Source organism: Nomascus leucogenys, unplaced genomic scaffold (genome assembly GCF_006542625.1).
Source record: "Nomascus leucogenys isolate Asia unplaced genomic scaffold, Asia_NLE_v1 001450F_36356_qpd_obj, whole genome shotgun sequence".
Classification (NCBI taxonomy): domain Eukaryota; kingdom Metazoa; phylum Chordata; class Mammalia; order Primates; family Hylobatidae; genus Nomascus; species Nomascus leucogenys.
Genome location: NW_022096447.1, coordinates 272 through 14157, shown reverse-complemented (window position 1 = coordinate 14157; position 13886 = coordinate 272). Strand labels below are relative to the sequence as shown.

The following is a 13886-nucleotide window of genomic DNA, read 5'->3' as shown; positions in this document are numbered from 1 at the left end:
AGGCTGCAGTCAGTGTTGGTCAGGCCTGGAGTCTCACCTGAAGGCTTACCTGGGAGTGATCAGCCTCCAAGCTTGTGTGGTTGCTGGCAGCATTTGCTTTCTTGCAGACTGCTGGACTGAGCTTCGGTTTCTTGTTGGCTGTCAGACAGAGGCTACCCTCAGTTCCTGGCCACCTGACCCTCTCCCAAAGGCAGCTCACACAACATGACAGCTTCCATCTTCAAAGCCAGCAAGAGAATTTCTCAGCAAGGCAGATGCTACAGTCTTACATAAGGCAACCATGAAAATAACATCTTGTCACCTTTGTGGCACTCTACTGGTTAGCAGTCACAGGTCTAGGCCATCTCAAGGGGCAGGGAATACACAAGGCTGTGAACAGCAGGTGGGGATCACAGTGACCATCTGGGAGTCTATCTGCCACACCTCCCAGTGCATCCAAATTCTATTGTGCAGAGGGCAAGTGAGGTCTAGCATAACCCCCAAAAAAGCAGCCATCTTCTACCATCCACCCACAAGTTTGTAAACTCCAGTCAGGAGTATAATTGAAGTGATGCCTGGTTTGGGATTGAGTTTTTCTGGAGATTATGGTCCCGTAATGAGTTTTTTCCAGCTGGGATTCCAGTTGGTGATGGACAGCACCAAGCTGTCCCTTGCTCCTGCCCCAGACCCCACAAGGTGCTTTTCAGGCTAGATTCCTGAGGGCTGTGTCATCAGCTGTGCCACCTCCTCCTCCCTACCATGATGAACTGTTCTGGGTACTTACCTGACTCCAGAGAAAGGTAATTAAGGTCAAACAATGCAATGTGCATCTGCTAGTGCCTCATCTGAGTGATGCTCAGGTGAAGGAACAGCCTGTGGCCACACATCTAACCAGGGGATAGCCTAGATCCTAAGGCCAGGTCTGTCTCCACAATCCAAGTGCTGATCTTCAATGGCACATACTTTTTTTTTTTCCTTTTGAGACAGTCTTGCTCTGTTGCCCAGGCTGGAGTACTGTGGCATGATCTCAGCTCACTGCAACCTCCACTTCCTGGAGGCAATTCTCATGCCTCGGCTTCTCAAGTAGCTGGGATTACAGGCGTGCGCCACCATGCCTGGCTAATTTTTGTATTTTTAGTAGACGGGGTTTCACCATGTTCGCCAGGCTGGTCTCAAACTCCTGACCTCAAGTGAGCCGCCCACTTGGGCCTCCCAAAGTGCTGGGATTATGGGCGTGAGCCACCATGCCCAGCCATGGTACATACTTCTAATAAAGTTTCCTCTACATCTAAGCTTTCTGATTTCCACCCTCCAAGTACTTAAAACTGACTGGATGGGAAGTAATGCTGTGTGAAATCGACACAAAAAAGCCACTGCCCCTGAGGATCCTTGCATGCAATCTCCTTACCCTTATTCAATGGGCAAGAGAATCTTCAATTTTCATTTTCTTTCTCCTCTCTACCGTCTCTTAATCAGAGTGGCTATTTCCATAACAATAAAAACTGCTTCTTACAGAATCCTCAGGCAAAAGAAGTGTTGTGGCTTTTTTCCATTTTTAATTCTTTTAGAGAATTCTCTAGGGTCTCACTGTGCTGCCAAGACCGTGATCATAGCTCACTGCAGCCTCAAACTCCTGGGCTCATGCAATTCTCCCACCTCAGCCTCGCAAGTAGTTAGGATTCCAAGCATGCACCACCACCACACCCAGCTTTTTTTTTTTTTTTTTTAAAGAAATGGGGTCTAACAGCCGGGTGCCGTGGCTCACGCCTATAATCCCAGCACTTTGGGAGGCCAAGGCGGGCAGATAACTTGAGGTCAGGAGTTCGAGACCAGCCTGGCCAGCATGATGAAACCCCCTCTACTGAAAAAATACAAAAATTAGCCAGGTGTGGTAGCAGGTGCCTGTAATCTCAGCTACTGGAAAGGAGGTAGAAGAATCACTTTAACCTGGGAGGCAGAGGTTGCAGCGACCAAGATTGCTCCACTGCACTCCAGCCAGGGCAACAGACTGAGACTGTCTCAAAAAAAAAAAAAAAAAAAAAAAAAAAGGAAAGGAAAGAAATGGGTCTTACTATGTTGCCCAGGCTGGTCCCAAACCCCCAGCCTCAAATGATCCTCCCATCTTGGCCTCTCGAAGTGCTGGGATTACAGGTGTGAGCCACTGCGCCCGGCCTCTTAATTTTACTTTTGCCCTCTGGGTATCTGCACCCCTTTACTACTTAGGGAGATGCTCTGCGGGTAGGTTTGGTGGAAGACAGAAAGCAAGGGGCCAGGCTCTCTAGAACGGCCTGTATCATGAGACTCCACAAGAGAATTAAGCCCCACACAAAGTGATTCAAGCAACTACTTTCACATCAACCAAAGGATGATGAAAAGACCGTACTACCCTAGAGAACACAGGAGAGAAGGTACCGATTGCCTTAGACAACAGGGTTGCACTTCCTCACTTTGGCCAGCCTGACACCCCAGCCCTGAACTTTCAAGCTGGACACTTGGTCAGTGGTGAGAGACGTGGCCGTGAGTCTAGCTATCGCACCCTGAAGAGTTTAGCAGCCATGTGGCCAGAAACACAATCTTTCACATACAATGACAGAAGTAAAAATATTTATTTTATCTTAAAAATCTGGTCCCGCAAAAAGGCCAACACTTTTGTCAGCTCACGGTCTTGACCTTTCAAAGAAGAAATCTTTCAACTGAGAGGTGAGTTAATAAAAGGAATTTGAATGGTGCTTTCAGATTTCTTATAAACCAGTAAACCAAGCAACCCTGGACTTCTAGTTTACTGAGCTCCTTCTAGCCATTCACAGTTCCTGAAGGAGAAAAGAAGTTGTTTGCAGATAAGGCACTTTAGAAACCACCAAAGAGAAAACCTAAGTCTGCCAGGAGCTGCACTGTGAACCTGTGAGCCGAGAGGGCCATGAGCAGAGTGCCAACTCCCACAGCTCCATGACAACAGCTTCCACCTTCCTGCCCCAACACTGTTCCGTCTGGCTTCCAGCACCCACCTTGGCTCTGTGTTGCCTACCTGGCCTAGAATACGTGGAAACCAGACAACTGGCCAGAGATGAACACTGCTGCCTGAAGCTCAGGGCAGCTGCCCACAGTGAGGAAACCCTTCAGAGGCCCCTGCTGGGGCACGCTGAGGGAGCAGTTCCTTTTGCAAAGATGAGTTAGTGCTGATCAGCACATTAGCAAAGCAAAATATTTAAACATTTTTAAAAGCTGCTAATCCTTCCAGTTTCCCTCCTGATTGTAGCTCAAGCTGCAGCCTCTAAACCTGCTAAAAATCAGGAAGAAACCCCTCCTCTAGAGGGCAGATGAACTGAAGTGGCTACAGCCAGTGTTAGGTACGGAAAGCCTCCTGCTGAACTGTGATCATGTGACACCTGTAGACCCTGGGAAGGGCTGATCTGAATCTAGGCAGCAAACTCAACCTATTCTTTTGCTTTGGGGGCTTGTGTTTAATACGGGTCATTGCGATGGAAGAAGTCTCAGAGTCTCTCATGTCAAGAGGACAGATGGGGACAGGGATCCTGGAGCTTTTCTTCTCCTGTGTTCTGGTTGCATACTTGAATCCCAGGAAACAGTGTGACACGGTGCCAATTTACTGCCAAACATACCCAGTTTGTCAACAAAGCCAGACAAGGAGGAGAGGAGAGATTCATGCTCCAAACACCGGCCAGCTGAGGAGGGCTTCGTCCTCCTTCCTTTGGCCCAGACAAGGGAGCGCCTTCCCAGAAGTCATATGAGGAAAAACTGTGCTCAGGTCAGAACTGGACCCAGCCTGTGCCTGGCTGGGTCTGGCTGGAAGTTGATCTGTAGAGAAGACAGGGAAGGGTGGGGGAGTTCAGATCTCTGAAAATACAAAGCAGATAAAAGTTGGTTTCTCTCTGGACAGAAAAAGCTCTAAGAAGCCAGTTCCTAAATGTTCTAGAGCAGCAGTCAGCGAACTTTGGCACAGAGACCAAATCTGGCCCTTGATGTTTTTTTTTAAATAGTTAATGTAACTGTATTTATCAAAGTTTTTTGTTTGTGGTTTTGTTTCATTTTTTTTTTTTGGGGGGGTACAGGGTCTGTCGCCCAGGCTGGAATGCAGTGGCACACTCAAGGCTAACTGCAGCCTCAACCTCTTGAGCTCAAGCGAGGCTACCTCAGCCTCCCTAGTAGCTGGAACTACATGACCGGTTAATTTTTGTATTTCTTTTAGTAGAGACAGGGTTTTGCCATGTTGCCCAGACTGGTCTCGAACTCCTGGCCTCAAGTGATCTGCCTGCTTTGGCCTCCCAAAATGCTGGGATTACAGGCGTGAGCCAACATGCCTGGCCGAAGAGTCTTAACCCCTTTCCCATCTAGAGAAAAAGAGGGCAGCTCACTGCCAGCCCTCATTTAATTTTACATAAACACGCTCTTTGAGGCTGAAGCAAATCTGACTGATTTTCAATGTGAAAATAAAATATAAAAACTGTTCTTGGAGTTATTTCAGAATCATCTGAATAATCAGAACTGTCTATTTTGGAAAAATCAGACTCCTCAAATGAATCTTAGGCTAAAAACTGTTCAAGGATGATGTTAACATCACATGTAAAAATGCTGCATTTTCTAGGATTAGACTTTTTCAGTAATCAATAATTACTGTATTTTGGGCCGGGCATGGTAGTTCATGCCTGTAATCCCAGCACTCTGGGAGGCTGAGGTAGGCGGACTGCTGGATTCCAGGAGTTCCAGACCAGCCTGGGCAACATAGCAAAACCCCACCTCTACTAAAAATACAAAAAATTAGCCGGGTGTGATGGCAATTGCCTGTAGTCCCAGGTACTCAGGAGGCTGAGGGATAATCACCTGAGCCTGGAAGGTCAAGGATGCAGTGAGCCGACATCACGCCACTGCACTCCAGCCTAGGCAACCAGAGTGAAACCTTGTCTCAAAAACAAAAAAACAAAAAACAAAAAACAGAATTACTATATTTTGTAAATGGAAATACCACTATTAAAAACAGAATGCTATAAATAGAATGACGTCTTTTGTTCCAAAGCTGATATAGTAGAGTGATGCAAAAATAATATAAAAGCAATACATTTTGTGACAAAGTTATCTCAGGGTCAACGCTGCAGTCTGAAGTGCCACTGGCAAGTTTTCTCAGGGCAAACAGGAAAAGGGTTACAGTCCTCATTTCATGCCTCTGTTTTTTTTGTTTGTTTGTATATTTGTTTTTTGAGATGGAGTCTTGCTCTTGTCGCCCAGGCTGGACTACAGTGGCATGATCTCAGCTCACTGCAATCTCCAGGGTTCAAGCAATTCTCGTGCCTCAGCCTCCCAAGTAGCTGGGATTACAGGCGCCGCCCCACCACGCCCAACTAATTTTTGTATATTTAGTAGAGATGGGGTTTGACCATGTTGGCCAGGCTGGTCTTGAACTCCTGACCTCAGGTGATCCACCCGCCTGGGAATCCCAAAGTGCTGGGATTACAGGCATGAACCATCGTGCCCGGCCCATGCCTCTATTTTTGTAAATAAAATTTTACTGGCACACAGCCATGCTGATTCGTTTACATATTATGTGTGGCTGCTTTTGTGCAACAAGAACAGAATTGAGTAGCTAGAACGAAGACCACACGGCCTGAATAGTCTAAACTATTTGCTATCTAGTCCTTTACAGAAAATGTGTCTGGGCACACTGGCTCGTGCCTATAATCCCAGCACCCTGGGAGGCCGAGGCAGGCAGATCGCTTGAGCCCAGGAGTTCAAAACCAGCCTGCACAACATGGCAAAACCCGTATCTATGAAAAAATACAAAAAATAGCTGGCATGGTGATGTGCACCTGTAGAGCCAGCTACATGGGAAAATTTGGTTGCAGTAAGTCATGACAGTGCCACTGCACTCCAGCCTGGGTGACAGAGAGAGACCCTGTCTCAAAACAAGAAAAGAAAAAGAAAATGTGTGCTGACCCCTGTCCTAGAATCTGTCCATGTAAATAATAGTGCAGTAGGAATTTAGTATCTTTTCACCCTGGCCCCAAGTAAAGTGTTGAGATCTTATGGAGTCAGAGAAGATAAGCCACCTTGCCTCAGGTGTTCTATGAGGATGGGCTGAGGCTGAAGCATGCGTCTAAACTCTCAGTCCACTATTTTGGGGAAGCTGGGGGTAGGGGATGGGGTATAGAAGAAGGAGGTACCGGGGACAAGCCAAAGCACTTGGGAAGGCGGTTTAAAGGCCCAGATTTGCAAAGCGTTGCCCCAGGCTACATAACAGTGGAAAGCAGCAAAACCTCCATGGAAAGAAGTGTGCCACCCAAAGCAGGCACGCTGGGGCTCTGTCCTCTGGCTGGCTTGAAAACATCCAAATCAGGCCAGGCGCGGTGGCTCATGCCTGGAATCCCAGTACTTTGGGAGGCTGAGGCAGGTGGATTGCCTGAGGTCAGGAGTTCGAGACAACCCTGACCAACATGGTGAAACCCCGTCTCTACTAAAAATACAAAAAATTAGCCGGGCATGGTGGCAGGTGCCTGTAATCCCAGCTACTCAGGAGGCTGAGGCAGGAGAATAGCTTGAACCTGGGAGGAAGAGGTTGCAGTGAGCCAAGATCATGCCACTGCACTCCAGCCTGGGCAACAAAAAAAAAAAGAAAAGAAAACATCCAAATTAAAACTGTTACTCCTAATCCTAACATCAGAAGGCAGGCATGGGGAACAATACCAGGTTTGTAGAGCAACGGCCCTGGCCCCAGCCCCCCTCCCCCACCCCCAGAACATGGCCCTCCTTACCCTGTAGATTTGGTAAAGTCTCCCCAGATGTCAGCGGTGGCAGGATTGGGCTGTGGCCAGGGTACAGGAGCACCTCCTACTGATGTTCCCGAGTCCGACCCGTAGGAAGAGAAGAAGGAACAGGGGAGTCAGAGACCTCTCTTTCTGGTTGTTTCCACGACCAAATCGTGAAGACTCAGTGATCAGTCTCATGACACCAGGTAGCTGGGAAAGCCACACCAGACATGCTTTTGGGCAACAAAACACCACTGAGTTGCCACACTTCCAGCATCTTCTCACCAGCCCTTGAGGGCTCTGAAGAAAACACAGAAAGGTGCATACAAGGTGGAAGGAGGGGCGCCCGTGGGGTGGGTGGTTAGTCTCACGTCATCTATCACGCATACCTGAAGCTGACTTTGTTATCAACCATTTATTTGAAATCTATTTAAAATTTACTATAACCCATCTCGGCTTCTTGAACAGAGAATGTCCACCAAAACCGCAAGATCATCTTCGTATCAAGCCTGCACTACCATGTCTGGATCAACTGGCTGAGAACACTATGTGCCAGCCACGTGCCAAGTCCCAGGCCCCAAACTGGTTAGGGGTCAGGAAGAGCGTTCCAAAGAGCTCACACAGAAGCTCAATCCTCTCTCTCCACCAAGGTGGGCAACACCATGGGGCTGCAGTGCCTGCTTTTGTGCTTTTCAGGCACCTCCCCCAGTGCTACCAACCGCCCTTCTGAAGGGCCTATGTTTGCCACCCTCCGCCTTCGCACTAATTTGCTATTTCTAATCTGCTCTGGGCCAGGAGAACAGATAAAACTAGGGCCCTCAATGGTTTAGAGTTTTACAGTTCACCAAGTGCTCAAGGCACTTTATCTTCTGTGAACCTCACCCCAGCCCCTAGGGAAAGACAGATCAGGACGAGCCACGTGACTGTGCAGGTCATTTCAGTTTCCATTCTCCTACCTCTAAAATGCTGAAAATAACAGGAACTACTCCATAGGACTGGTGTGAGGATTAAATATCCACGGAATGCTTAGAACAGGTCCAGCATATAGTGGCAATAATATTAATAAAATGAGAGCTAACACTCAGCGCTTAGAATGTTCCAAAAATTGTTCTAAGTGCTATACACAGATCAGCTTATTTGATCCTTACAAGAAACCTGTATTTTAAGTATCATTACTTCCCCTATCCTACAGATGAGAAAAATGAGGCATGGAGAAGAGATTTTCTAAAGATCACAAAACTGGGCTGGGCACACTGGCTCAGCCTGTAATCCCAGCACTTTGGGTGGCCGAAGCGGGTGGATCACCTGAGATCAGAAGTTCGAGACCAGCCTGGCCAACATGGTGAAACCTCCGTCTCTACTAAAAATACAAAAATTAGCCAGGCATGGTGGTGCATGCCTGTAATGCCAGCTACTTGGGAGGCTGAGGCAGGAGAATTGCTTGAACCCAGGAGGCGGAGGTTGTGGTAAGCTGAGATCATGCCACTGCACTCCAGCCTGGGCGACAGAGTGAGACTCCATCTTAAAAATAAATAAGTAGGCCAGGCGCAGTGGCTCATGCCTGTAATCCCAGCACTTTGGGAGGCCAAGGCGGGAGGATCACCTGAGGTCGGGAGTTCAAGACCAGCCTGACCAACAAGGAGAAACCTGGTCTCTACTAAAACTACAAAATTAGCCAGGAAAGGTGGCGCATGCCTGTAATCCTAGCTACTCGGGAGGCTGAGGCAGGAGAATCACTTGAACCCAGGAAGCAGAGGTTGTGGTAAGCTGAGATTGCTCCATCGCACTCCAGCCTGGGCAACAATAGCAAAAAAACTCCGTCTCAAAAATAAAAAATAAAAATAATGATCACAAAGCTAGTAAGCTGAAATTTGAACTCAACCGTATTGTTCATATAGTAAGTTCTTCATAAATGTTGACATTCATGACTTATTATCTGATACCATTTTGCTTGTAGACATGCTAACTGCCTGTCTCAGACACCAGAACACACGCCCTTGAGAGCTGAAACTGGATGCTATACCTACCGGTGCCTAGAACTCTACCTGGCACATAGCAAGCATGCCATATTAAAATTAAAATGCTGTTAAAAATGCATCAGCAAGGCCAGGCACGGTGGCTCACGCCTGTAATCCCAGCACTTTGGGAGGCTGAGGTGGGCAGATCACAAGGTCAGGAGATCGAGACCATCCTGGCCAACACAGTGAAACCCTGTCTCTACTAAAAATACAAAACTTAGCTGGGCGTGGTGGTGCGTGCCTGTGATCTCAGCTACTCGGGAGGCTGAAGCAGAAGAATCGCTTGAACCCAGGAGGCAGAGGTTGCAGTGAGCTGAGAACATGCCACTGCTCTCCAGCCTGGGTGACAGAGCAAGACTCCATCTTAAATAAATAAATATCCATCAGCAACCAAGGGAAGGCCTAAGGTAGTAGCTCTCAGACTTTAGTCAACACACAAACAAAAATAGACCTAAAGGCCGGGTGCAGTGGCTCACACCTGTAATCCTAGCACTTTGGGAGGCTGAGGTGGGCGGATCACCTGAGGTCGGGAGTTCAAGACCAGCCTGACCAACATGGAGAAACCCCGTCTCTACTAAAATTACAAAATTAGCTGGGTGTGGAGGCGCATGCCTGTAATCCCAGCTACTTGGGAGGCTGAGGCAGGAGAATCGCTTGAACCCAGGAGGCAGAGGTTGTGGTGAGCCGAGATCATGCCATTGCACTCCAGCCTAGGCAACAAGAGCAGAAAAACTCCATCTCAAAAAAAAAAAAAAAGACATAAGAATGCAGATTCCTGCCCCCATCCCCCAGCGATACCAAGGCAAATGGTCCTATGACCCCACTCTGAGAAATAACGCTTAAAGAACAGTTCCTGGTATCGGGCAGGGGCTCTCTGACTGCCCCTCCTGCCACTCTCCAGGTTGGAGTATTCCCCACAAGGCTGAAGTCTGAAGCTTCACCTCTAGATAGGGCAGCCGATGTTGGGGAGGCTTAGGAATCAGGAAAGCAAGAAGGCTTCCTGCCTGCAAGCTGGGGAGAGCTGTGCGCAGAAGGCAGGCTGGTGACAATCGCCCAGCCCGAGAAAGGCCAGGATCATCAAGCTGGGCTGGGCAGGGTGGGGAGGTAGAGGCAAAGGGCTGGCACCCCAGCGTGGTCAGAGGCTGACACTAGACACTCGCTTCCGGAATCCCGGAGTCTCCTAAGGGTTCCTCAGCACAAGCTGCCGGGGCAAATGCTCTCAGCTTCCCACACCCGAGGTGCTCATTCCAAACGAAATCTCATTTCCCACCACTCACCTTGGGCACATATTATGCTGTACCCATCTCCCTAAATACACCAGGTGTCTAAAAGTCTGGGCCTCATTCATGTTCTTCTCTCTGCCTGGAATGCCAAGCTCTATCTCCTTCCTTCAAGGTCCAGATCAATGTCACCTCTTTCATGAAACCTCCCCAGATCACACCAGCTGATGGTGAGTCTAGGCCCTACACATTTGGTCTCTGTGCTGTGACTCATCTCTCTCACTACACGTGAGCAGAGACTGTGTCTCCATTACCCACTCACTCAGTACCCACTAGGCAGACACTGGGAACCAGGAACCGACACGTTCATGATTTCACAGTAACAAACAAGTCGCAGCCCCGGCCTCTCAGGGGAAGGCAGACGCCCTAAAGGCCAAGTAGGAGGAGCCCCTACCCAGCATGTGCAGAATCAGCTTTGGGTGCCCGCCTTCTTCTTTGACACGGACAGGTACTACATGACGAATCTGTGTGTGTAATGGGGGGGAAACCATGGCGCCCGGCTGCCAGTGAGAAGAGGAGCCCACAGGTACTGATCCAGCAGTCACCCACTGAGCACTAACCTGAACTGGGAGCAACTGCTGGCTGGACGAGGGATCCCCCCACAGCCAACTGCTCCCCAGGGGGAGGGATCAGGGTGGAGGTTTTCCCCCCTGGGGGAGGGGGAAGCAGGCTCAGCCCTCCTGTGCTGGCAGGCCGGGCTCGGGGATTCCCAGCTGCTCCTTCCTTCTTCTTCATGTTCTAAAGAGGGAAGAGGAATGCAAATCAGCCTGTTCTGCTGGAGTCCCAATGCTACCAGAAAACCCCACAAGGAGGGCCAAGGTGACCCCAGACCCCCAACATCTGTGTAACCAAAAGATGGTCCTACCTAGCACCTCCATTGCTATGAGCTATACTTAGTGCATCATCATTCTGAATCTATCACAAATAAGGTCCATTTTAAAATCCAGCACCCCCACTTCATTCATCAGGGAAATGCAGATCAAAGCTATAATAATATACCATTACACACTCACCAGAATGGCTAAAATGTAGATTCTCAAGTATTGACTATGATATGAAGTAACTATTCATGCGCTGCTGGTTGAAGTGTAAACTGGTAAAACTACTTTGAAAAATTATTTGAAAGGATCTATAAAGCTCAACATAGGAACTTAAACTTATGACTCCACAATTCCACTCCTAGATATAAACCAACAGAAATCATACACATATGCACCAAAAGACATGAACTCAAACATCTACAGCAGCACTATTTGTAATCGCCCCCAAATGGAAACTACCCAAATGTCCATCATCAGTAAAACATAAATAAATTGGGTGAATTCTCACAATGGTACATGCCACAACAATGAGAATGAACAAACTACACGCAACACCGTGGATGACTCTCACAAAAATTACGTTGAGTAAAAGAAAGAATCATTCCAAAACAGGATTAGGTGTATGATTCAATTAATGAAAGTTAAGAACAAACAAAACCTAGGGTATGTGAAGTCAGGATGGGGTTACTCAGGGTAGTTACTGGGAGGGGCCAGGAGAGGTGTTTCCAGAGTGCTGACAATCTTTTGCATCTTGAGCAAGGTGCAAGTTTATAAATTGGGTTTTTTGTTTTGTTTTTTGAGCCAGAGTTTCGCTCTTGTTGCCCAGGCTGGAGTACAATGGCTCGATCTCAGCTCACTGCAACCTCCGCCTCCCAGGTAAAAGCAATTCTCCTGCCTCAGCCTCCCGAGTAGCTGGGATTACAGCCATGGGCCACCATGCCCGGCTAATTTTGTATTTTTAGTAGAGACGGGGTTTGTCCATGTTGGTCAGGCTGGTCTCAGACTCCCAACCTCAGGTGATCCGCCCACCTCGGCATCCCAAAGTGCTGGGATTACAGGCGTGAGCCACCACTCCCAGCCTATAGATTTTTAAAATTTCACTGAGTTCTGCATTTATGATTTGTACACTGTTTTACATGCATATTATACTTCAAGAAAATGCTTAAAAAAAAAAATTGAGCACCAAGCATGAGCCAGAAACCAGCACAAGTTACACAGATGAAGATAATGTGTTCCCTACTTGTAAGGAAAGCAGCAGCTTAATAAAATATAAGTCCAGCCCTGAAGTCAAAAGACCTCAGTGTGAGCACAGCTGTGCCAGTTATTTCTAGCTCTGTGACCCTGGGCAAGTCCCCAACCCTCCCTAAGCCTCCATTTCCTCATCTCATGGAGGAAAGGGAGAGGATGTTTAATTCACATGAGAAATGCCTAAAAACACTACCTGGCCCACAGCTGATGCTCATTAAATGTTAGTTTCCTCCAAACGAGAGAAAGAATCACATCCCAACCAGTCCACTGGATTGGACTTGCACTTCTCTCATAAGGGCCAGCTGGCCAACTTCAAGGATCCCAAATCATCACCAGCACGAAGCAGAAAAGAGGAGAAAGAGACGGTAAGTAAAGAGGAAAAGCATTATTTTAGAGTTACAAAGCTTCTTCAAAAAACACATCCATCTCAACACAGTATTCCTAGCAAAAACAAAAACCAATCCACTTGGTCCTTGGGTCCCCGCAATCACGACTCTGACCTCATCTCCCCTCTCCACCCTTGCAGCCAGGTAAAGGCCAACTTTAGGCACCAGCCCAGGCCCAGCCCAGCCTGTTCCTATGAACAGGAGCTGACGGGGGGAAGCCAGAGGCAGAGCAGTTCAGAACGAAGACACAGGAGCCAGGACAACACCATCAGCAGAAGCTGCCCAGGACTCCCAGCGCCCACCTCAAACGCCTTCCTGCCAGAACTCTCCCCAAATCTTCCTTATTCAAGACACAGCCTGGGATGAGCACACAGGTCCCTCCTGATGCACTCTAATAGCTAGGACAGAAACACCACCTCTGGCAGCAAATGACTGATGCTCCTTCTCAGTTCAGAGGCTTTGCACCTGCTGTTCCTCTGTGTGAACCACTCTTTGATCACTCTTCCCTTGCCTACAGGTCCCTTCTTCCAAGAAGCCTTCCTTGGTTCCCACGACTATGGGCTGCACACCCTTCCTCTACGGAGCCCATGGCACCCAGGGCATCCCTTAGTCATGGAACCTTTCCTGCCATATTGTAATCACATTTTTACCCTGCCTGTCTCAGCTCAACTCTGAGCTCCATGAGACGAGAGGTCTCTCGTTCACCCCCGGTGCAGGACCTGGCACAAGGCAGATGCTCACTAAACATCTGCTGAACTGAAAGAGCTGAACCATAAGAAGAGCTTATGGGCTCTGGGCTGTGTGGCCACAAGTATCACATGACCACAGCCACCACAGCCAAGCAAGGGTAGAACTCACTGCGATGTTGAGCTTGATGGTCTGGCCCTCCTTGAAGCCCAGGTCCAATTTAGGGCCTTGGTCTGGGTTCTGGGCTTGTTTTGCAAATTCACACTGCTGTTTCACCCACCTGGGGAGAGAACATGAGGAAAAAGGTGAGGAAGGAAGAGACCAGCTGCTCTGCAATCACTGGCTCACTTCACTACTGCCTGCCATCAGTGGAGGCTGAGCCTCGTAGTGAGACGGGGTGGTAGAAAGAGGGCAGGCTTGGGAGTGAGGCCTGAATTCAAATCCTGCTCTGACACTTAAGTAGCTGCATGCACATTGGTTTCCTCATCAGCAAAATATGCCCACAATTCTATAGGTCTTCAAGATGGCTATGAGTTCAGCAAGATCACTTACGTAGAGGGTCCTAACACTGTCTGTAGGACACGTGAGCGCTGCCCTTCCCTCTACAGCATAAGATGCGGTCTCTACACACCCTCAAACACTCAGAAGGTAGACGGGGGGACAAGACAGATACCCAGAAGTACAGGGCAACACAAAGGTCCCCCACCCTCCA

General features: G+C 48.4%; 1 protein-coding gene across 1 annotated transcript; it reads right to left on the bottom strand.

Moving 5' to 3' along the window:
• Window positions 1-2566: 2566 nt before the first annotated feature.
• LOC115833929 (adaptin ear-binding coat-associated protein 2-like) lies at window positions 2567-13497 on the bottom strand. Its single transcript, XM_030808744.1, has 4 exons — window positions 13346-13497; window positions 10593-10770; window positions 6741-6834; window positions 2567-3795 (listed from the first exon to the last, which is right to left on the bottom strand). The coding sequence occupies exons 2-4, from the start codon at window positions 10765-10767 to the stop codon at window positions 3747-3749; spliced, it is 318 nt and encodes a 105-aa protein (XP_030664604.1). The 5' UTR covers window positions 10768-10770; window positions 13346-13497; the 3' UTR covers window positions 2567-3746.
• Window positions 13498-13886: the final 389 nt, after the last annotated feature.

What these genes read in the sequence shown, in the direction of transcription:
- LOC115833929 (XM_030808744.1), bottom strand. Translation starts at nt 10,767, where the DNA reads ATGAAGAAGAAGGAAGGAGCAGCTGGGAATCCCCGAGCCCGGCCTGCC. An exon ending in AGCAGTTGCTCCCAGTTCAG is followed by an intron (nt 6,835 to 10,592) that starts GTTAGTGCTCAG and finishes CCTACGGGTCGG; the next exon opens with ACTCGGGAACATCAGTAGGA. An exon ending in GACTTTACCAAATCTACAGG is followed by an intron (nt 3,796 to 6,740) that starts GTAAGGAGGGCC and finishes TCTTCTCTACAG; the next exon opens with ATCAACTTCCAGCCAGACCC.